Source organism: Apteryx mantelli, unplaced genomic scaffold (genome assembly GCF_036417845.1).
Source record: "Apteryx mantelli isolate bAptMan1 unplaced genomic scaffold, bAptMan1.hap1 HAP1_SCAFFOLD_34, whole genome shotgun sequence".
NCBI lineage: Eukaryota > Metazoa > Chordata > Aves > Apterygiformes > Apterygidae > Apteryx > Apteryx mantelli.
The window spans coordinates 5173649-5198180 of NW_027118693.1; the positions used below are offsets into that span (position 1 = coordinate 5173649).

The window sequence follows — 24532 nt, forward strand, 5'->3', positions numbered from 1 at the left end:
CACGGCGAGACATGTCCTGCCACAAGGCCAGTGCCTGGAGAGCCCAGTTTAGACTGCCGGCCCATGGGGGATGCCAGGACCCACAGGAGTCATGCTGGGACAGAGACCTTTCCTCTGGGAGTGTTCATAAGAGGAACACCGTGCAGGAGGCCAAAGAGGAGCAGCATGCTCCCCTTTCCCCCTCCCACCTGGCTGCGGAGGAATTCGCCAACTTCATCGACTTCCTCACCGACAGGGGTGTGTTTAACAGCCTCCGGACAGTCCTAGAAGAAACCACCCAGAAAATAAAGGAGGTCAGGGTGGCATATGGAGAGCTCAACTGCAGCCCAGAGACTGAGTCTCCAAGGTGTTCCTGTCAGAGCGAGAGGATCCATTTCCGCTCCTGCCACTACCCTGCCTCCTCCAGCTTGGGAGGGGACTGGGAAAAGCAGTTCATGGCCAGAGTCGGGCAGAACCCACAGTGGAGCATGCTGGACACCTCTGCTGCCCAGATTGCATGCAGGAAGGAGAGGAAGAGGACAGAGGAAGCGGTGAGGGTTTGCCACCCAAAGGTCTCTCTCTTTTAAATCTCGGTGCCCTGGGCCTTTTCCCAGACTGGAAAGCCACAAAGAACATGATCCAATTTGATTGGAAACTAAACGTATAGTGTTGTGTAGAGATAACATGCACCAAAATCTCAACATTATCCCTTCCCTGTGAGAGCTGCATGCGCTTGTACACATGACCAGCTCTGTGTAATGTCCTCCTCTGCACCCAACAGTAAGTATTTGGGGTGTAAGGGAGTGAGAGAGGAAGAAGGTGGTAAATTTCTCTTCTTGGCTTTCGTCACTTGAAAGCTGAAGCCCAGCATGGGCAGAAGGCACTTTTGTTAAAGGTGTGTGCCTTGCAAAGGATGCTTATAGTACTGGGCCTTACCTCCTCTTTGGGCTACAGCGAGGCCCTGGGGGATCTGGCAAAGGCCCTTCTACACAGAAGCCCTCACCCCACAACGACTCGAGCAGAAGCTTCAGGCTCATACACTGTGAGCACATCCCCAGAGAACAAACCTGGTGCTATAAGCAGGACAAATGCGTGGGGCTAGATCCTGGAAGAAGAGCAAGTACAGAGCCTGTCTCTGTGCCCATGGTCCTTCCATTCATGGAGTGGCAGAGGAGTTTTGGTGGGAAGGGACCTCTGGAGGTCTCCCGTCCAACCTCCCATGCCAAGCAGGGCTGGCTGGAGCCCTACGGTCTTGCCTGGTGATCACTGGGCTGTGCCTGATGCCGGTTACCATCCCCAAACTTGCTCTGTTCCTCTTGTCTGGGCACTGCAGGACAGAACCTCTCGCCAGTGGGTCACTGCCCTGCCTGCCTTGCCGCCACACTTGGCTCCCAGATCCCCTTCCCATACGCAGCAGCTCCGCTCTTGCTGCTCCTGACAGCACACTCTTGGTAGCAGCAACCCAGTCACAAACGGTGCATAAACACTTGAGCTGTGATACAGAAAGCCCTGCTCTCCTAACTGCCCATCGTAAAACCAGACCCAAGGGGCTGCCTTCACTTTTTCATCCAGATAACACTCTGTGCAGTGGTACCTGCATAGCGGTTCAAACCAAATAACTCCTTTTGACTGCAGTGCATAGGTATGTCTGAGGTAGAGATGGGGAGTCAGGTCAGCAGGACGGGGACTGCGTTGGGTGAGGGCCTGAGAGGTGCAGGGCCAGGCACAGGCATGTCCACAGCGTAACTCAGGCCAGGCCCAAGGACAAGGGCAGCAGCTCCCCGGCAAGGGGGAGGAGGCCCCGCAATGACACCCATCACTCTCTGTCTCCCCTGCTCTTGTGTCCAGCAGATCCCCCTCCCTGTCTGCCTGCAGACCCTCCATGCCCACCCCGCTGACCAGCACAGCACGAGAGCCCTGGCCCTGCAGCCCCTCCGGCACCTCCTGCTGCCGCAGGGACAGAGCAGCCTGCCCCGAGCTGCGGCGCAGAGAAACCTGTTTCTCGTTCTCATTTTCCATCGCTGAATGCTGCCCTGCTTTTCTCCTGGGACATCCCTGCTCCCCACAGAGCTTTTCCCCACGTGCGAATGTCCACGCTGGCCTGTCCAGCCCTGCCTGCACCCTTCCCTGGTGCTCCCCGCAGGGCCCCACGCTGACACTGCTGCTCTGCAGCGTGAGCGAACTGTGGGGCCACAGGGGAACTCCTGACTCGGCACTGGCCATGCTGCTCAGGTGGCAAGAGGGCCCAGCCACACAGGCATCACCACCACTGACATTGCTGGCACTTGCCTGTGATCATGGACAGTGCTCAGAGTGACCCCCAGGTGTCTGCAATGGCAGGAGATGTGTTTGGGTGGGCACTAACTCCAGCCTGTGGTGTTTCACGGAGGGTGCACGAATCCCTCTCCAGTCCCCCTTCCCGGTCCTCCAGGGTCCCCACTGCCTCTCCGCGGGTTGCAGAGCCTTCCTTTCCCTGGGCATACCTGGATTTAGTGCTGTACATTCTGGTTACTCCACCATGGACTGTCTCTCACTTTGTGAGGCTCCACTCACTGCCCACCCACAGGCACACATTGTCCCCTGAGCTCTCCTGGGGGTTCAGATTCCCCTCCAGAAGTGTGGCCATCTGCCATCAGCACTGTCACCTGTGCGATAGCCCTGGGTGGGCAACTCAGAGACCATTCTCCATCTCCACTGGCACTGGTCACTGGGGAATGAGCCCCAAATCCAATCCGTGGTCCCTAACAGATCACTTGGAGACTCTGAGCTTGTTCTCCAGAGCCCACGGAGTTCACAAGCAGAACAGCAAGCCCTTTTGTGGTGCAATCCCTTGGGAGTATTCTTGACTCCCCCTTCTGAAGAAAGGCCAGACTTCAGGCACATCACAGAGGAGATCCCCTTTTATTATAGAAATGTTGCTCTGGAGACCAGCTCTGGCATAAAGGTGCTCAAAGCCTGCTCCTGCCTGTCTTCACAGGAATGCACAGGGAAGCACAATGCTACCACCACCACGTTAGGAGAGCGCTTAGCCCATATAGCCACACTAGAGCACAGCAGGACCAGGTGGAAATAGGGAGAATAGCCCTGGAAGGAGAAAGTCCTGCTGGCTTTGCTGGATGTGTCTCCAGGAAAGCTGCTGGTCCCATGCAAAGGCTGCAACCCAGAAATTCCTGCTGTGGCAGTGGGGGGATGGTTGTGAGGAGCACAGGCTCTGTCCCCACAAGCTGTGTCTGGACTCTCCTCCCCTCCCCTCCTCTCCGCTCCTGCTCTGCTTTGAGTGTTGGAGCAGTGTAGAGGCAAGGGACCAACCCACAGTGACAGCTGGCTGCCAGCCTTGCAGAAGAGGACGGTGGAATCACAGTCCGACTGTGGCCAGGGGAGCTGAGCTCTCCTAATGGACATGGGACCCATGGTCTCAGCCCACCTGTGCTCATCCGAGCCTGACTCTCTTCCCCTGAACTCCCTCAGTATCAGTGCCGAAAGCGACACTGCAAAGGGAAACTCCCCTCATTGCACTGGGGGCATCTGAGGGAGCTCAGACTAGCGGGCTCTGAGGTTCCCCCATCTCTGCTGATGAAGGGGGAAGCCTGGCTTCCTGCTTCAACACGGTCTCTGCGTCAGATTCAGATGAGAGTTTCCGGAGGAGAGGTGGCATGAAGCAAACAATTATTCTTTTAACAATGATGTAAAAGAGAAAAGTAGGAAAGAAAGACCAGAACACAGAGCCTTGATGTCAGATACCCTGCGAATGATGAGTGGATGCACGTGGGACAGTTATGGGTGCTGACATTGTCCCGGTTGAATCAGTTTCTTCAGTGCACCCTTAAGCTCCTTGTTCCTCAAGCTGTAGATGAGAGGGTTCAGTGTTGGAGGCACCACCACGTACAGAACTCCAACCACCAGATCATGAGTTGGGGAAGACATGGAAGGGGGCTTCAGATGGTCAAACACAACAGTGCTGACAAACAGGGAGATGACAGCCAGGTGAGGGAGGCACATGGAAAAGGCTTTGTGCCGTCCCTGCTCAGAGGGGATCCTCAGCACGACTGTGAGGATCTGCAGATAGGACAGAAGAATGAAAACAAAACATCCAAAGGTTAAACAAACACTAAACACAAGAAGTCCAATTTCCCTGAGGTAGGAGTCTGAGCAGGAGAGCTTGAGGATCTGGGGAATTTCACAGAAGAACTGCTCCACGACATTGCCTTGGCAGAGTGGTATGGAAAATGTGTTCCCAGTGTGTAGAACAGCAATGAGAAAACCACCGGCCCAGGCAGCTGCTGCCATTTTGACACAAGCTCTGCTGCCCATGAGGGTCTCATAGTGCAGGGGTTTGCAGATGGCGACAAAGTGATCATAGGCCATGACTGTGAGAAGATAATTTTCTGCTGAGAACAAAAAGAGAAGCAGAAAGACCTGGGCAGCACATCCCAAGTAGGAAATGGCCCTGGTGTTCCTCAGGGAATTGGCCATGGATTTGGGGACAGTGGTGGAGATGGAGCAAAGGTCCAGAACAGAGAGGTTGAGGAGGAAGAAGTACATGGGGGTGTGGAGGCGACGGTCGCAGGCTACAGCAGTGATGATGAGGCCATTGCCCATGAGGGCAGCCAGGTAGATGCCCAGGAAGAGCGAGAAGTGCAAGAGCTGCAGCTCCCATGTGTCCGCAAACGCCCGGAGCAGGAACTCAGTGGGGGAGCTGCTGTTGGACATTTGCTCCCTCAGGGCCCACTGTGACTATCCAAGGAAGAGGAGACACTGAGAAGACAGGAGACAGTTTTGTATGAGCAAAACTTTTGCATACAACACCCCCCCCCCCAACATACACATTATCTCTCCTCATCTTGCCAGGACCATCACTGAGCTCCATGGCTTGAGCTCCCCTTTGTGCTGCCTGAGTTTGCCAGGAGGAGCAGGGGCCTCTTCCCATGGGCTCCAGAAGAGGCACTCCTGACCCACAGCAGTGGGAACATGGGAGCACGGGTGACTAAACTTTCAAAGTCACAGTTTTAGTCAGATTTCATCCACTCACAATGTTGAAGGGCTTTCCAGCATCTTCACTCTCCGTTCTAGACAATGTGTGCTCTTCAATAGCTTTAAGGATTCTTTTGTTTTCTTTTAGATTCCCCTGTCATCCCTGAGGAGGATTCTTGGAGACAGAGATCCTCAGCACTGCAGCTGCACTTCGAGTGAATAGCTGTGATTCCTGAGAGGCCAAAGGCTTCACTCTGTCTTTAGTGCAGAGCGAGGAGAGCTGGCGTGTCCATCAGTCTTGTTCCCAGCTGCCCTGTGCGTGCACCTCTGAGGCGGAGGACTTCTGAACTCATGTTACCATAAAAAGAAAAGACTCTGCTGAGAGCAGAGGAATCTGGTTTCAAAATGCAGATCACCAAGCCCAGGAGCCTTTCTCAGAGGATCCGAGGAAGGTCTCAGTACTCCCCTTTTAGCCAGGAAGACATCGGGGTCATGCCAGTTGCCCACATGCAGTATTTTCACGGCCTTAGCATCTAGGTGGCTTCTGCATGGGGCACCTAGATAACACACAGATGCAATGGGAGAACTGTGCCCTTCTGGAGGGCAGCTTGAAGCTCAGCCAGACACCCCCAAGAAACAGTCAGACATCCTAAAGATGGGGTGTCCTGAAGAGAGAGTTGGCTCCTTCCCAGCCCCCAAACGGCATTGCCCGGAGCCCCACAGTTTAGAGGGGCACTTGGGCACTTCAATGCCAAGGACATGTCTGCATGGCAGCACCTGCAGGATTGGTGTCTGAATTGCCTCTGAAATGCCCCTGCCCAGAGAGTCCAAGGGGAAGGACAAGGGCAGCATGGACAGGTGGGGAAACACACAGCAATAGCATGATATTTCTTCTAAAGGAAGAAGGGACATGGAGAGACAGGGGACACTCTGGAGTTTCTCCTCTCCGGATGTCCATCTGCGAGGAAACAGCCCATGCCCTGGACCCCACAGCCTTGAGGGCTGTGCTGGGAGAGGAGATGAGACATTGGAGCTTGTAGTTTCCTCTCACACTTTGAACGAGACTCTTATGCCTGGAGCTGTGCCTGCAGGCAGCTCTTTCTTTGTCCCACATGGCATGTCAGTGCTTACAGACCCCATCCCACCTGCTGGGTGCTCAGCTCTGCCCTGCAGAAACCTCCCGGGAGCAGGGCACTGCCCAGGGGCACCTCGGTGTTTGCAGGGGCTAAGGAGCATCTGAGAGAAACCTTGATGAAGCTGCAAAGGTGATGCTGGTTCTGTCTGTAGGCTGAGGGGTGCATGAAGGGATTTCTTGAGTTCCTTCCAGAACTGTTCCTCTCTCACTGTCACTATTTTGGAATCTCAAGCCCCTATTTAAACCTGACAGCTCCACTAACATTTCATCCCAACAAAGAGAATAACACTGAAAGCAGAGACTCATGACAGCTCCTTCCCTTTCAGGTATGCCTGTCTTGACCTTCCTTTTGGAAAGCCCCCTCCAGAAATGTTCTCAGGGTGAGCCAGAGCTGAGAGCAGCCCTGACCCATGCAGCACCCTCTCAACAGGAGAATGAACATGTCCTGCTGGCAGTCAATCATCACACCCAGAGCTTCTCCCCACAGCACTGTGAGGAGTTCCCTGGGCAGGCTGAGTACTGACCTTCACAGGCGGCAGAGTCACTGTCCCGGACACACAGCACTCTGGGATGCAGAGACACTGCTCTGAGTTACAGCCCTGAGCAGACCTGTGTGCACACCTCTGCTTCACACCCTGCCAGCATCCCTGGGAGAAGGTAGGAGGACGCCGTTTCCCTCTGACAGAGTGGCTGGGAATCCCTGCTCTAAAGCACCTCCTGCCCCACACAAGAGGGACTGGGATACCCATCCTGACAGACCCAATCAGCCATGGGATGTGCTAGCTTTAGAGAAAACCTCAGGATGCCTCAGCTGCATTGCCCTGCAGCCAGAGACTTACTGTGTTAGGGGCTGTGAAGATTTCTCCTCCAGTGAGCTCTCAGCCGTCTACCCACTCCTGATTGCCTTGAACTTCTGTCTCACTCATCTTGCTCATCTTCTTCATCTCATCTTGGCACTTGCAGGTAGTGCCTGGAGCCCTGCTGCCCTGCTGCCCAACTCCCTCCTCCGGGGAAATATTCACTAAAATAGACTAAAATAATCTTCTTTTGTCTCTCTCTAAATGCTGAAGAGAGACCCATTCCAGCATTGCAATTTGTCACATCAGAGGGTGCTTTTCTAAGAGAGGTGGCAATGTCTCACTCTGGAAGACCCTATTCCCATCTCTTAACTGGGCAGGACACCTAGACAGGGACAAGAAGGCAGTTCATTTTCCCATGGTTCAAGTACTCCTCAGATGAGTCAATCCAGGCATCTCATGCTGGTTTAGAAGCCCCTGGCCTGCAGGGGGATTCAGATCCCTCCCGTGAACTCCACAACTCACAGGACGTGGGATTCCCCTTGCCCAAGCTGAAGTGTGAACAACAGAGATGTCTGCACGCGAGCTCCGTGTCTAAGCTCCCATTATTATCAGTGGAGATGGAGGGTGGGAGTCAGTTGCTCACACACAAACACCTTGTGCTATTTGAAGAGACAGAGGTGGTCTGAGGCATGTGCCAGTGTCTGCTTGCTCTGATGGAGCAGCTGGGAGACCAGCATCCTTCTAGAGCATCAGGTGGAGGCCAGCTGGGGAATTTCCTTGGTCATCTGAAATGGCACTAGGTGCCTGCTATGAGGAGAGCTCCACTCACTAGGAAGCTGAGACACATGCAGATCCCTACGCTGTAGCCCACTGATATAATTCAGTGCAGACCCTTGATTTAATGACATAAAAATAGGCCATAGGCAGGGCCATGGCAGGTGCCTGGGGTGTGCAACACAACCACATGTCTCCAGGAGATACAGCATGGGACCTACAGGAAAACCACGCCCTTTTGGAGAGGTTGCTGGGCAAATGCCCCAGGGCATCTTAGCTTTCCTACCTGTGCCCAAAAAGCTAAATCCTACCACTGCCTTCAGGCAAAGTCCATCCAACCTACATCCAAGAGTGCTGCATAAATGGGAGGCACATCACACCAAGGTCTCCACTGTAAACCTACACTCTTGAACCCTGCTAATTCTCCTCTCCCGAAACGTCTTCTCACCCCCCAGATGATATGAACAGGGACTGTGCTATTGATGTCCAAGGGTGGCTGGATCACAGGCTCTGCAGGCCCAGGAACTTCTCAAAGCACCTTGTCCTTCCTGGACATTGGCTCACCTCTGTCAAAGGCTCCAAGATGCTGCAGAGTCAGCTCAGGCAGCAAACTTCTCTCCTCCCATTCCTGCACGGACCAGCTCTGTTTCTCCCTGGCTTAGGGTACTGCAGGGTTTGCTCTTTTAGTGGGAACCTTGTTTCACCATTACTACCTATGGCTACCTATGCCAGCATGTCTCTGCTCTGAATCAAAGTCTTTGCATACATGAGGTAACAGGTTTCCCCATGATAAATCTTGGGGCCTTGAGAAACTTGGAGATTTGGCCAACAAAAGCCTCATAAAGTTGTACAAGGAGAAGTGGCAAGTCCTGTATCGGGGGGCAGAACAACCCGCGCATCAGGCTGGGACCTGACCAGCAGAGGAGTGACCCTGAGGAGAAGGGCCTGGATGTTATGAGATATGCCATATGACCCAGTGGTGAGGACTCACCACAAATGGGACCAGCTGCATATGGGGCTGCATTAGGAAGAGAGTGGCCACCCACTTTTTCTTCTTTTTTTTTTTGGCTTACAGAATAATTGATATCAACATTCTCCAATTGATATTGATCTACAGGGTCTCTTAATGAAATCTGGACATGTAGGAGAAACACTGTTCTTCAAGTCAGACATGCATGGACAATCTTCCTCCCCAGCTGCCCAACCCCATCTTTTCCCATCAGCCACCTGGCACTTAAATCATTCTTAGCTTTTTCCACTGAAGTCTGCAGCTGAATATTACAACTCATAGGCACCAATTCCCACCTGCTTTCCTTAGACAACTAGCTGCAAAGAGACATGGAAGGATTTCTCTTAATGACAATCAAACAAAAGTAGAATGTGATACAGCTGAAAAAAATAACAAAAAACACACTCCTCAACTCTATGTTAAGTCCAAGCTTCCTCCCGTGAGGTCTGCTTTCCATAAGGGATAACCTCCCTAGAAATGCTTTAGACAGAGGGATAGGAAAGGCTAGATGGAAACATAATTAAGCAGTTGGCTAAAAAGACAATTATACAGACTACTGGAAGACAGGGTAAGTTTTCAACTCCCTGAAGCTCAAAGCACAAATAAGGTAGCTGACAGGTATCTGAATGAACAAATAGTGACAGGTGGAGGAAAACTCTGCCAAGTGAATATGTCCAAATGGTGTGCTGAAAAGGCTACTTTGGAAAAGTACAAGTTAAGAAGGAGACGTGTAAATTTGTGAAATATTAATGAGATGAAATACACAATAGTACAGACCTCTGTAGCAGTGGTAATGCAAGTCCGGGGGAATATTTCTTCTCCTGAGATTCATACCCTTCCTGAAAACTTCTGGCATCACAGGAAAACACTCACATTTTATAGAAAGTATCCAATTATTGCAGCTGATGCAAATGTGCTCTTATGTTTTAAATGTTGAAAAAAGTTCTTTGGCTTTCCAGGCTCAGGTGTCTAAGCACAAGCATGCAGTGGCACTTGGAGAGGCCCCAGTGTATCATGTGAGGTACCTGCCAGGGCCTGGCAGCTCTCACAGGGGACCTGCGGGAGACCAGAGCCCCTCGGAGCTGCAGATGGAGGCTGGGCAGAGAGGACCGGGGCACCTGCAATGGCACCAGATGCCTGTGACCCTGTCACTGCATGACACCCCAATTCTAAAAGTCACTTTCCTTTTCAAAAAAAAAAAAAAAACAACAGATCGTACAAATTCCCCCCAAAAGACCAGTATATAAAAAGGAAACATAACCCAGAAGGGCAAAAAGATGTCAAAGTACTGAAAAAGTTGAAAAATACAACAAACAATTTTCTTTGCATGAGATCATGTTCTTAATTTCTTTCTTTTTCCTTTTGTATTGACATTTTCTAAAAATGTCTGTTATAATCAGGACTCCACCATTACACAGCTGTTCTGTCTCTCATTGTGACTGACCAATAACCCCTGCAATGGGAGAAGGTTCAGAGGGTGAGGTGCCCATGAAGTTCAGCAACAGTGTAGGATGCGGCTCGTTAATCCTTACTGTTGCACAGAAGACTGACTTTATCTCAACATAGAGGGGACCAGAGGGTGACCTTTGTTTTAGGTAAGTAGCCATAGCCATTAATTGGACCAGATGTAACTGTTTCTTCCTGAGCTGATCAAAAGCATGTGAACGTCTCCCTGAATTAGCCAGACCAGCATGGAGGAAGTGTATACGTGGCTCAGCCCAACATCGAGTATAAAACCTCAACAACTAACAAAGGAATTTCAAAGAGAGCAACGGGCTTGAGCTGGCTTCAATCCACGTATTCCTTCCCGGCAACTGGGGACACCCAGCGTCGTGACAGTGAGCATATTATAGAGACCGGTAATGGGAATCACATTGGTATTGTGATTGAACTGCATGAGTGTACTGTGATTTCAGTATATTGCTGGATCACTCTGCTAAATCAGGAATCCCGTGTAACATCAAATATCTTCAAAGGAAACTTTTAGATTAAACATTGCACTCCCCGTGTGGGGGGGATATCTAAAAGAACCTGGTCAGAGAGTACTGGACTCTGACACTCCTGCAAAGCCCGGTGCCTCTGCAAATACCCCCTGCCCAGGGCTGTCCACGCCACTCCTAACTCTTTGCACAGAGCAAGTCGCATCCTGGGCTGTCGAGCTTTCTCGACTGACAGAGGAAAGCAGGGTGACCAGCTTCAGTGAAACGCTCTCTTTTGGGATGGCCAAATTTGCACAAGTCTCAACAGACCCGTCTTGTTGTGATATCTTAAAGGTGTCCCAATAAATCTAGCCACACTCCCCTTTCAATCCCTGCATGGTAACTGAAGTGCGACGCCAGTTTAGACGACAACAGCGATGAGACTGATCTCACCCAGTGCCAGATCCCTTCAGTGCAGAGGCCTCTGTCCAGTCCAGCTGTCCAGACTTCCCTTTCTAGTCAAGGGAGAGAAAGAAGGTGTCTCCCTGAGAGGTCTTGAGAGACTTCTGGTGACAAGCTAATGCTCCTGAAAGCCTCCCATAACTCCTAGGTCACATTTCCCAGCACCATATGGGAACCACAGGGCACCTCGAGAAGCAATAGCCTCTATATGTTGGCAAATGAATGAAGGCCTAAATGCAAACATTTAGATATAAGGTGAAAGCTATTTTAAAGTAACTCTATGCAAGAACAGAAAAATATCCACATTTCCACAATTTCAATAATTTTTTATCAATCTATCTGAATTACTTTGTTCTTTCTTTTTTAGTGCCAAGCACTATGTGATGCACTGCAGCAATTACTTGCCCTATGTGAGTATACAGAGGCAGAAAGATAGAGAGACATGGATCTGTATATACAGTTTGTCATCAGAATGCATTTCCTACCGACACTCCGAATGGAGAAGATCTGAGGAACTGCTATGTCTATATAGGCAGATTTCCCATCTCTTCTTCTGCCTCTTCTTCCCTTACAGAGCTCTCCAGGGGCAGATTCATTGAATCACAGCACTTAGGGCTTTTTACATTCATGTAAAAGACAACATGAGGGCCTCTGTCCTCAAATTCACTGCCATGCCGTCATCATTGTACATGTGGTGCTATTCTGACTGCAGCTTTCAAGGTGTCCCTGAAAAGAACAGGATGTAGGAGGAAAAAGTGAGATGGAAGGGTCTAGAAGGGAGCGCTAGAGGCACCAGACGATTGCAGTAGGTCCATGAAAGTGCAAAGAAAGCTTTTACATGTCCTAAACCATAATCGCTTTCATTCTAATGAAGAAGAAAGTTGCAATATGTCATTGGCTATGTCCTTCTAAGACAAGACCTCAGGAGGCAATGGTGGCCAGGATTAAAATTCCCATTGGCTTCAACAGCATGGGGATTTTACTAATTCACAAGAGAGATGTAGTTTGTGGAAAAGGAAACTAAGCACAACAGAAAATGACGTGACTCTAGTGAAAGTCAGCTAGAAGGGATTCCTAGCCATGTCGGAAGAGCAGAGGAAGAAGTATCTCCCTTTTACACCAGGGCACTCCTCTTAAATGTGTCTTAATTGGAAATGATGGCAAGAAGAAACCTCTCTGCAAAAAAGAGAGTCCATCTGGCATCAAGAGACACAGATACAAGTTTAATTTGTCCAGAGAAAACCCTCTGACTATTTTCTTCTTTCTGATCTCAGGATACCAGAAAAATAGTCTAACAATCATTGGAAACCATTGCGCACACTGGTAAAAACATGGCTTGCTTTTCTCTTGTGTATTGATTCCTCTCTAGCGTTTGGAAAACATGCACAGAAAAGCACTGGATAGAGCTGATAAAGATGAAAACCAAGAAGAACTATTTTCTTTCTTAAAAAAGAGAAATTATTTTGATCAGACAACTGCAAGGCGTTCAGTTTCAGTCTGTCTTTTTTGACTTGTTTTGATACCAGGAATGAAACACTGCACTCCCCAAATGGCCCCCAGTGTTTCTCATTGGCGGTTGTTAGTATTTTGTTTACTCTATTTTCTGTATTTTCCTCACACAGAAAGACCCAGAAGCAACTGAAGCACCCAAAGACTATAACGAGGTTGTACTACTTTGCCAGTGGGAAACTGTGATTGTCTGAACTCCAGTTTTTCAACTCTAGGTTAAAAGCTGTCATTGCATCTTTACATGTCTGTCAATAGACTTCCCTGTCTATAATAGACTTACCCTGGCCAAGAAGCACAGAAACAACTCCTCTGCTCTTACGAGGAAATGAAATGTGAGTTCTGGTTAAGTGGCAGTGTGCTGAACAAGTGGTATGCTGTTCAGTGACTTTCAGCTCTTCATGTTGTATGTATTGAACTACCTCCATGACTCTGGGCTTTGGGTCTATTCCAAAAGCTGTTAAGAAGCAGAATATTCCTTCACTCCTTCTAATTTTCCAAATATCCTTCAGAAAGGAAACAGAGAGGAAGAACGAGGTCTTTTCCAAAGTATTCATAAATGCACTATATAATATTGAGTACACCCTCTGTGATGAAAAGAAATGAAAAACGGAGAAGTCAGGTCTGTGATTACTGTGGTGTACTGAACCACAGTTAATGTAAGTCTGTCCTACTTTTAGAATGACAGTGTGTGAAGCAAAAAAACCCATACCTTTTTCTTTCATGGTAACTCCTTTATACAACTAAGGATTGGAGAATATAAAAGCAATAGCACTCAGAAGTACCATCTTGTCCAGTTGAAATATAGGCTATTCAAGAAGGAAAACACAAGAAAGGTGTATTTGCTAATATTAAATATAATTGACAGGTGCTGGGAAATGCAAAGAGTAGTGAAAGGAATTTCAATGCCTGCTGAACGTTTTGTCTTTTTGCTGTTGCTGTTGTTGTTGTTGTTGTTGTTGTTGTTCTCCTTAGTTTCCATTCCTTATTTGACTTTCCTGCCTCATGAACTGATATTTAACCAGAGTGCCAAACTCTGCTGATAAGAACTCTGCCCAAATGAGGCAGTTACAGAGTTTACATATCTTTGGGTTATATGTCTTGTCCTTCACAGAACTACAGCTATGTGGATAAGCAGGATGTGACACCAGGGACGGAATTACTTCAGAAAAGGAATCTCTAACAGTAAAGATAGCGCATTCTTTTACAAACAATATATTCCTTCAATAACTGGGTCACACTGACTTCAGCAAGGCTGTTGCAGATGTTTTGTGCTAGACAGGCCTGCTTCCACACAGCTGTGCCTAAAAGTACCTGGGGGAGGATTTGCAGAAACATAGAATGGTTGAGGGTGGAAAGAGACCTCTGGAGACTGACCAGTTCAACCACCCTGCTCAAAGCAGAGTCAGCTAGAGCAGCTTGCTCAGGACCATTCCCAGTTGGGTTTTGAATATCTCCTGAGATGGAGACTCCACAACCTCTCTGGGCAGCCTGTTCCAGTGTTCAATCACCCTTACCGCAAAAAAGTTTTTTTTTTCTCAAGTTTAAATGGAATTTCTTGTACTTTGGTCTGTGCCTATTGCCTCTTTTTCTGCCCCTGGATACCACTGAGAAGAGCCTGGCTCCATCTTCTTTACTGCCCCCCATTAGGTATTTATACACTTTGATGAGATCCCCCCGGAGCCTTCCGTTCTGCAGGATGAAGAGTCCCAGCTCTCTCAGCCTCTCCTCCTGTGACAGATGCTCCAGTCCCCTCATGATCTTTGTGGCTCTTACCTGGACTTGCTCCAGTATGTGCGTGTCTCTCTTACCCTGGGGAGCCCAGGACTGGACACAGCACTCCAGATGCGGTCTCACCAGTGCTGAGTAGAGGGGAAAGATCACCTCCTCTGTCCTGCTGGCAGCACTCTTCCTAATGCAGTCCAAGATGCGGTGCTTTGCTTTGCTGCAAGGGCACATTCCTGGCTCCTGTTGAACTTGTATTGGGTCCAGAATCCACCCCTGGGGTACGTTGCTGGTGCCTGGCCTCCAGCTGCCCTCCATGAGGCTGATCACAACTCTCTGAGCTTGGCAGTTCGGTGAGAGTGACCATTGTCATGAGCCCTCCCTGAATCCTCCTTCTGCAAGCTTAAGTGTGGGAATGTGAAACAGGCCCTGAGAGTCGAGTGCTGCCTGAGCACTGCCAGACTTTTCCCCCCATAGTGACTCAGTTCGATACAAATGAGCATGCAAGAAGCAAGGAAAACATTAGAGTAATGCAATATCACTTGCATATAGATAGACAGATACAACATCACTTTGTTTTAGAGGCTAGAGATGGTTTTTGAGGCTTCAGTGTAATTAACCACATCTTTGTAGTTACACCTTCCCCCTCCACCCTGGTAAACTATCTTGCACCGAACTCCAACCTAACCATTTTTGTGAACTTGTTCCCCTCCTCCATTGTAACCCTCCCTCCATTTCCCTTAACCCCAGTCAGCTGGGCATGTGTCATCCCCACCATCCTGAGGATTCCTTCCACCCTTGGGAGACAAAAGGCTTCCCACCTGCTCCTCTTACTTCTTGGTGGCAACAATTTTCTATGGCTCCTAGAAAGGCTGCAGGACCATTCAAGGAGGGATGTGTCCTCCCCATCCCAGGCTGTGAGTCATCAGGTGTTGTGGGGGAGCTGAGCCTCACGCCTGCATCAGAGGGGACCCCCCCTCTGCCCCTGAGGCCCACCCCCGTAGCATCCCATGAGTAGCTCCGAGGGGTGCTGAGGCCTCCAGCTGCCCTGGAGAGCCCAGGGTGTGGGGAGAGCCACAGGCTCTCGCACCAGCCCACCGACCCTGCATGATGCCAGGCCAGCACAGTGAAAGGCCCTGGATGTGCCTCAGGACATCTGCACAGTGGGACGGCAGACAGTGCAGCATGCAGGGACTTGTGTATTTCTCAAGGTGCTGCTGAAGGCCAGGCTGGAGACCTGTCCCTGGACAAGGTGGCCTGGCACGAGGTGCCTGCCCCAAAGCCTCTTCAGGATCTGCTCTAGAAGAATCCCAAGCAGTACAGTCCTGGAGGGAAGAGGGATCACCTCCCCCAAGCTCAGGAATGAACTATCCTGACAAACTGAAAATCAAGAAGAAGCATCAGGAGGCCTGCAGGTATGAACCAGGAGCTGCTGACAAAACTCAGACGTAAAAAGGAAGTCTACAAGAGGTGAAAGCAGATACAAGTGACCTAGGAGGAATAGAGAGACACTGTCCAAGCATGGAGGGATGGGGTCAGGAAAGCCAGAGCCCACCTGGAGTTGAATCTGGTGAGGGAAGTGAAGGGCAACAAGGAAGGCTTCTACAGATCCATCAGCAGCAAGAGGAAGGCTAGGGAAAATGTGGCCCTGCTGCTAATTGGGGTAGGGGCCTTGGTGACAAAGCAGAGGGGAAAGGTGGAGGTATCTCCCTTCTGTGTTGTCCCTCTGGCAGATCTCGGGGTAGGTCAAGCCTGCCTGAGCACCAGGGCCTGTGAACAGGAGGCTTCTGCTGGTTGTCCGAGGAAGGCCTCATCTACTCCTTCCTGACCAGGCGGTCTAGAGCAGACACCCACACAAACATTGCCCATGATCTGCCCATTAATCCTAACCCATCAGGTCTCGACCAGCTTATCCTCCATCCCCAGGCAGAGCTCCATGCCTTCCCGCTGCTCTCTCACATAAAGGACAACTGCCCCTCCTTGCCATCCCAGCCTGTGCCTCCTAAAGAGCCTCTGTCCATCCCTCCCAGCATTACAGTTGTGTGAGCTCTCTCACCACGTCTCCATGATCCCAATGAGATTGCAGCCCTGTAAATGCACACAGATTTCTGACTCCTCCTGTTTGTTCCCCCACTTCCTGGCAGGGTCTACCAGCAGCTCTCAAGTGAACCCCCGCTCCCCTCCCAAAGTGGGCACACAGCACTTAGGTGTTGTCTCTCCCTGCAGGAGTTGAGTATCTGTGACACTGTGTTGGGGCTTTTTCACCAATGGGTCAAGTCCCTCCATGGTGTCCCTGACCCAGCATGGCTCACCTGTGGGCTGCTGTTCCTCAGGGTGTCCCTGCTCTGGCGCAGGTTGCCTTTAGACCACAGTATCTCAGAGGTGTACCCTCCGAGAATGGAGCATCTCCTTCCAAGGGCCTCTCGTCCTGCCAAGGGCACCACGGAGAAGATTCTGGCTCCACCTTCTTTACTCCCTCCCATCAGATGCTTATAAACCTTGATAAGAGCCTTTTCTGAGCCTTTTCTTCTCCAGGCTAAACAGTTCCAGGTCTCACAGACTTTCCATGTATGAGATGCTCCAGAACCTTAATCATCTTTGTGGCCCTTTGCTGGACTTGCTCCAATATGTCCACATGTCTCCTGTACTGGGGAGCCCTGAACTAGACACACCAGTCCAGAAGTGGTCTCACCAGTGCTGAGTAGAGGGGGAGGATCACCTCCCTCGACCTGCTGCCAACGTTCTTCCTAAGGTAGCCCAGGATACCATTGGCTTTTGCTGCAAGGGCACATTGCTGGCTCACGGTCAACTTGGTGTTCACCAGGACCCCCAGGTCCTTCTCTGCAGAGCTGCTCTCCAGCTGGGGAGCACCCAGCCTGTACTGGTGCATGGGGTCATTCTTCCCTAGGTGAAGGACTTGGCATTTTCCTTTCCTGAACTCCATGAGGTTCCTCTCTGCCCTTTTCTCCAGCCTGTCAAGATCACTGAATGGCAGGGCAGCCATCTGGTGTATCAGCCACTCCTCCCAGTGCTGTATCATCAGCAAACTTGCTGAGGGTGCACTCCTGAAGCCAAGGGCATGGGACAGAGCTTTGTAAGCTCCTGACAGGGTTCTCCTCCTCCAGGAAATGGTCTTCTGGTTGGGCAGCAAAGTCTTGTTAGAAGGCCAGTGTCTCTGTAGTTTCCTTCTCCCAAGCGGGACCAGGGAGATGCCATGACTTTCTCTGGGTCAAGCCCCAGCCCCTGCTGCAGAGACACATGGCCTGGAAGACCTTAGAGCCAGCCTCCAGGTACACAGAGCAGCAGGAAGTCAAGCTTCCAGCTTCTGCTTGAAAGCCAGTTCATGCTCAAAGCTAACAGGCGTGTTTCCAGGAACCATTTGAAGCCCAAGGACAGCAGTTGCCTCAGTGATGAAGGCTTCACACTTGCTCTACAGGCAGTGAAAGCAATGAAGAAAACCCTAGCTGATCAGTTCAGTACTGAGCTCCACCTCTTGGTCACTTCCTTGGGTGTCACAGGCCCTCCTCCCGCTCCTCACCCACTTCTGTCTACCAAAAGCTCTCCCAAGCCTCCTCCACTCTTTCTGTCTCCCCATCACGTTCCCTAGAGCCCTTTGGACCCCTTGTCCCCCTGGTTTGGTCCCATGGGGAAGGAGGGGTCCCAGCATCACTTGTGTGCACCCCTGTGCACCCAGAGCTGTGAGCTGCGGTGGATGGTGCTTCCCCCCACCCAGCAGCACCAGCCCTGACCCCAGGGGATGGCTGTGGTGGTGCCAAATGCTCCCACAGCTGGGGTCACATCTGGAGCATTGCTCCAGGTGTGGCTGGAAACTGGTCCAGCAGAGACCCCCACCAGGAACAGCTGCTCTCTGTTCAACCTTGCAATTATAGAAGAATGCTGAATGTGGATAAAATGCCACCCTGACTGGTGTACATGACCACACTCACTAGAGACAGGTGGATATAGTTCATATGGACAATCACTCATAGCACACATTCTTCAGAATTCCTTCACGCAAACCCTTTGCAAGCAAATGCTGTGGTCAAAATGGACCCCAAGATGCAGGAAGATTGGCCAAATGTCTCTGTGCATCAACCCCACACGAGGTGATACATCAGCTGGAAGCACAATGACATGGGGACATGCTTCCTGAAAGACTGGTGAGGAAATTGAGGGGACACTGGGCTACACCAGCCACTGCTCTGCACCCCCTGGATGTATTGGAAAATGAAGAAATGGGTTGAAACAAGAAGAGATCTGGAGCCCAGCTTAGACAAAGACAGGGTCCAATAGTCCCCTGGGAACACTGGAGTTCAGTAACAAGCCTATGGGCAGAGGCTTGTGCTCTGCTGGGGCTGTCCACACTGAGTACAAAGGAAGTGGACTAAGAGCCTGCCTATACTCAGGGAAAGGGAAAGCCTTGCTCAGTGCCACCACGGATGAGATTGCTCTCATTGAACTTTAGGTGAACAATTCAGAGGTCAGAACAGAGGTGCCTAGTCCTAACTTAGATGCATTAAGATGGTAAGAGAGGTCTGCATTATGTTGGCAGTTATAACTCTGAACTCTCAGGTTCACACTTCCTTTTGGAGGGGTAGAAGATAGTCAGGTGGCCCTTAGGAACCAATGTCTCACCCCTGAAGAGCTCCCAGAGGTCTGCAATGAAGATGCCTACATGTCAGTCTGTCACTCCAGCCTCCCTCTGCCCTTAGAGAGGAGGAATCTGTTCCTCTCATCTTCTTTAGAAATCCATTTTGCGAAAAGTTGAATCATGTCCTAAACTCCACTGACTAACCTAAGGCAACCTAAGGTGTCTACCTCTTGAACATTTAAAATCTATCCTTTCGATGTCCAACATTAGAAAGACAAGGCAGGGAGTGTGACAGTAGCTCCACAGAAGCTGCTTTCACAAATTACATTTCTTGATAGCACTTTTAAAGATTTGGTGTTTCTCTCTCTTAGGCTGCCTCACAAAATGGATCTACAGTTCTGCAGGGATTAGGTCACCTGGGTACCAGCTATCATTTTAATTAATGTCCTGTCACCCTCTCAGACCGACTCTGCTGAGGAGCATCTCAGGAAAGCACAGGGGACCGTGATTCTTCAGGGAATACCAAAGGGCTTTGGGTGGTTTTACTTGAAAGGAAAAAAAATTCAGAGCTTACTTCTGTCTGGCAGCACAGTGCATCAGAACAAACGGCATTAGCAGCTGACTCAAAGAGGCTCTGCAAGAACCTTGAAATGAGACATGCCAGATTGTTCTCTCAAGGTTGTGGGAGGAGAGGGAAGGAGATGATGGTCTGCAGAAATTCTGCTGGCCTTCTATTTCCCCTTGACAGTGTTTCCTGCACATAGATTAATGTAAGTAACTGCTTTGCTGCATTTCACCTCATTTTTCTTTGATTCTTATTGTTGTTGTTGTTGTTGTTGTTGTTGTTGTTGTTGTTGAGTTCCTAGACTGCCTGCCTGCCTGTGACTGTCCTCCTTTGCCTGTGATATTTCTCAGGCAATGAGACCTTGCTGAACAGTTTGTGTCTATGTGCCTGAGTCTCTGCCCCTTCCTCTGCTTTAGCTTGTTGGCCAGGTCCAGCTAAGCTGCACAGAGTAGTATTGTTCTCTCTTTTGGGCTTATACAAGTTTTGTGAGCAAAAGCAGCAGGATGGAAAGGAGATGGTCTACATAGGGGTAGACTGTCCTGAGAGGACTGCATAGAGAATTCAACATCTTCAAGACCTCAGGTAATGAATTCAGGACCGACTCCATATCAAACCAAGCTTCATCTTTCCAGTGTTCACACACACACACAAAAAAAAAGTCTTCTGCAGTTCTGTTTGTTTGCTTGTTTATTTGTTTTGTAAGGTAGGGCTTTTTTTGTCTTATCCCCAACTGATGAATTTCTCTACATATCATTTTGTCTCCCAGGATTTTCTTTTTTTTCTCTCTCCTTTCTATTGCTTGTACTCATTTTTATTTTTCCTTCTGGTGGCCAGCATGTTTTATCAAAACCATTTCTCAGCAAGAAAGATTGCTGCAACTGAAGAAAAATCTGGTTACAAAGATTTCTGCTCTATAGGGAATAGTTCAAGCTTGGAGGGAAAGACCACAGTTTTAATCATAGAATATTTGTCTTCCCTTTTTTTGGCTTTGTCCCTCCCATTACCTTTATTTCCCAGTGGCCTCCTCCTTTATCACCATCCTCTTTCTGCTTTCTCTCCATTCCTTACCTAAACAAAAAGTTAATGTCGCTTTAAAGAGATGCATTTATCTTTCTCCAGGATGGATTTTCTCTCATCCTAAAATACAGATTTAAGATAGACTAGAGAAAGAATGACTGAGAAATGTCTATTTTTTTCTCCATTGGCTATAAAAGGACACTTGAGTGAGGAGCTCAAATGCAAAAACTTACAAGTTGTTAATAGTGGATTCCTACTCTAACCTAGAAACCAAGTTTGCTGTTACTGTTTGAAATGGTGTCTCCTTGCTCTGTGTTGTTTCTCCTTGCCTCTCCTCTCTTCTCTGTTTCCTTAGACTTTTTGTGAGTAACCGCATGCATCTCTTTCATTACAGTACATTTCTCTACCTGTCTCCGCTCTCTCTAATCTTCTGAGGAATCGTTTCCTCCACTCACCATCTTCTCTTACTCACCGCAGCTCAGTTGCAGATATGTTGAACCATACGACTGTCACAGAGTTCCTTCTCTTGGGCTTCCCCTCCCTCCACCATCAGGAGTACCTAGTAGCAATCACTTTCCTGGCTTCCTACCTGGTGATCTTAGTTGGAAACCTGCTGATCATTGCCCTCATTCTTTCTGACCGAGACCTCCACAGACCTATGTACTTTTTCCTCTGCAACCTCTCCTCTTTGGAGATCTTCATCACTACATCCATCATACCCAAAACAGTAGCAAGCTTGTTGATGGGCAACAAAACCATCTCCTACCCATTTTGCTTAACTCAGTGCTACTTCTACTCCCTCTTGGGCAACATTGAGTTTGTCCTTCTGGCTGTCATGTCCTACGACCGTTATGTGGCCATATGCTACCCTCTTCGGTACCCCATGCTCATGAACAGCCAGTTTTGTGTTCAGCTCCTGTTGGGGTCATGGACTGCAGGCTTCCTGGCCACCATTGTCCCCGCTGTCCTAGTTGTCAGGCTGCCCTTCTGCAATGCCAATCGTATTGACCACTTCTTCTGTGACATCGTGCTTTTGATCAAGTTGTCCTGTGCAGACACACGGACTGTGGAGCTGGTAAGTTTCATGAACGCTTCACTCATCCTCTTTGGATCACTGATCATGTCAGCAATGTCCTACATATACATCATTAACACCATCCTTAGGTTACCCTCAGCTTCCTCGCAGAACAAGGCATTCTCCACCTGCTCCTCTCATTTCACCTTTGTCATCTTGGCCTATGGTAGCTGCATCTTCCTGTATGTGCAGCCTTCAACTCACAAAATTTCCTATAACAAAATAGTGTCCCTGCTCAACACAATGGTAACTCCTCTGATGAGCCCCTTCATTTTCAGCCTGAGGAACGAGCAGATGAAGAAAGCTCTCAAGGTGGGCTTGAAGAGAAATGTGATAATCTCCAGAAAATGTTTTTCCTTCTGAGGAAAGATTTTGTAAGTGGAAGGGAAAGGGAGGGGGATGGTACAAATGATTAGGAATCATTTGCTGAAATTCCATCTTTCTTTCTTAGCAGTGTGAAGTTTCATGAAATCACACCAGTTTCTCTCCTGAAACATATCACCATGATAAGACCTAATCCTCAGATAGGGATGCCTTTCAAATGGTCTAAAAGCACTTTACAAACCCTGGTGAATACCCTGGTGATGGTGTTTTCTAAGAGTGGAAACTGAGACAGAAAGCAGCAAGCTGAGGACTTCCTCCTTCCTTGGCACACCAAATTCTCAAGAATAATGCAATTATTCTCAGATCAAGCCAATAAAATAAATGCCCAGCGTTTATAATACAATACTGTTAGAGTCAATACTTCATCTGATAGAACAGATTCACGCAGTAGAATTAGTTTGTCCACTTATAAACATTTGTAACTTAAATGCCCTAAGCTGAGTGCATTGCCTGCCCTCCTTTGATCATGGGGAAGAATCAGCAGTCTAGAGGATTATACCACCTCCTCTTGCGTTAATTTTCCATAGCACTTCAGAGGAACTATACTGAGCATAGAATTGGAAGCTCAACTTTTTCATAGGAAATGCCAGGTGCGCTGAACCACACACTGGGCAATGTGTTATAATTTGCACAGGTGAGGGACTCTAGCTCAGTGAGGTGCATCCTCTGCAGCCCCAAGGATTAGATCTAGGCCTTAAGTTCTCTCCAACCCCTTCACCAAACAAAAGCAAACAAAAAATTCCTTTTCTCTAATCCTTGTCATGGTATTGCCATTTTGTAATTTTCATGGATTCATTTTCATTCATGATTTGCAAGAGAAATATGTTGTTTTGGAATGAGAATCAAAAGCAGTATTTGTTTATCCATTTTAAATAAAAATATGACATTATCATTCTGAGAGACTTTTTTATTATTTAAATCACTCACTCCCAATAGTACAGAAACACAAGATGGATGAGTTTAGTCTTAAATGCCTAGCATGGAAATTTTGAAGGTAGTTAGTTGGATGACTCCCATCCCCTTTAAGTTGGCAAAGAATCCCACTAAGACATCTTCAGTGAAGAGACTTTGGAATCAAAAGCAATGCTTTAACTTAGTTATCTTAGGCATCTTATTGTGAAAAATCCCCCTCAAAGTCACTGTGGCACTAATGGCTCTGATATTTCTGGGTAGATAGCTACAGTTTGACTATCTGCGTGAGAGCCACACCTCTGGTTACAGCATAGAAATAACAGAACCTCACTGTTTGTCCACTGCTACCTCTACACCAATATCTTAGGTGCTTGCTTTGCTCTGATGGCATGGCCTCCAGACTGTTCACCTTATTTACACCAGGGAAAAGTCCAGGTGCAGTTGTGGGGATAGTTCATTCAGGAATTTGCTTCTTCCATTGAAGGAACAGGTCACTGCAAGAGCTGCCCCTTGCAAGGGGTACAAACAAGACTGTGCTGGGTGTTGCTTCCTCTGCTCTGTGCAGATGTCAAACTGTATTTTATGCCCTAAGGCATGCAGCACATATCCTCACTGCCACACTACAAAACAAAACAAAGCACACCTTTTGTCAGCGGTGATCAACAGCCCTCACTTGATTTCATGTACCTTGAATGGAGGAAGCACACACAAAACGACATGCCTGTGTCTCTGGGCTGCAGGGGCACTACGTGGGCCAGCAGACACCCAGGAGGCCCAGAAGTTAAGCAATATGAGCAGCATTTCCTGACAACAGGGTCTGCTTGTGTAATAAATGTGCACAATAAATAACAGACTTTCTTCTGTGGATAAAGGTCCCCTAAATAGCTACCCACTTCCTTGATACCTGAGCTGGATAAATAGTGGATTGGTTTTTTTAATAGGTGAATTGAAAATAAAATAAGTAAATTAAAAAAAAAAAGGTGGACTCTGAGGACTTTGCTAAATGAACACAGAAATATTCTAGTCCACTGCAAACCCTTTCTTAGATCTAAAATGTTATGTTCCTTCTGAAAGTACTGACAACAGAAATTGCATTCACCCCAGCCAGCGAGAGGGTGGCCCTGAAGCTCTTGTGTTGCCTACTCCTGTAAAGGCATCAGTACCACGCTCCATGAATGTGACAGGAGAAAGTAAGTGCCCAAAGTAAGTTTCTAAGATCTGCATGAGAGAACGTAGGCCAGAAATCATTTACATTCCAATACTTTCTTCCCAAAAGACTCTGCCCATGCTGCCATCCAACAGAGTAGGTCTTCTTTCTGCACAAAACTTTCAAACATTTTTGCTTCCTTCTAACAGAAATATGATGATATTCCTCTTCAGTTTCATCCTAAATTATAAATCAGCTCAAGAGAGATAAATAATTTTCTACAGCTGCCTATTTCTGTTCCCAAGTATGAAGGGAGGCCAAATGATTAACACAAACTAAGACAGCTCAACTCTATGTGTGCAAAGGCCACCCTACCAGACTTCTGCTAAGTCACTGTTTTCACAGAGGGACTCCCTATGATCTTTTGATAATGCACCCTACAAGCTTGGGAAGAGAGTTTCCCCTGTGTCAGTATGATTCCAGCCCCCCCCCAGTTTGTTGTGTGATAAGCACAAAAGAACAATCTACGGATAAGCAGCTTGTAGCTGCATGGGTGCCCTC

General features: G+C 48.6%; 1 protein-coding gene across 1 annotated transcript; it reads left to right on the top strand.

Moving 5' to 3' along the window:
- The first annotated feature begins 11 nt into the window (after positions 1-11).
- LOC136996361 (olfactory receptor 6C70-like) lies at positions 12-21891 on the top strand. Its single transcript, XM_067317287.1, has 2 exons — positions 12-530; positions 21043-21891. The coding sequence occupies exons 1-2, from the start codon at positions 12-14 to the stop codon at positions 21889-21891; spliced, it is 1368 nt and encodes a 455-aa protein (XP_067173388.1).
- Positions 21892-24532: the final 2641 nt, after the last annotated feature.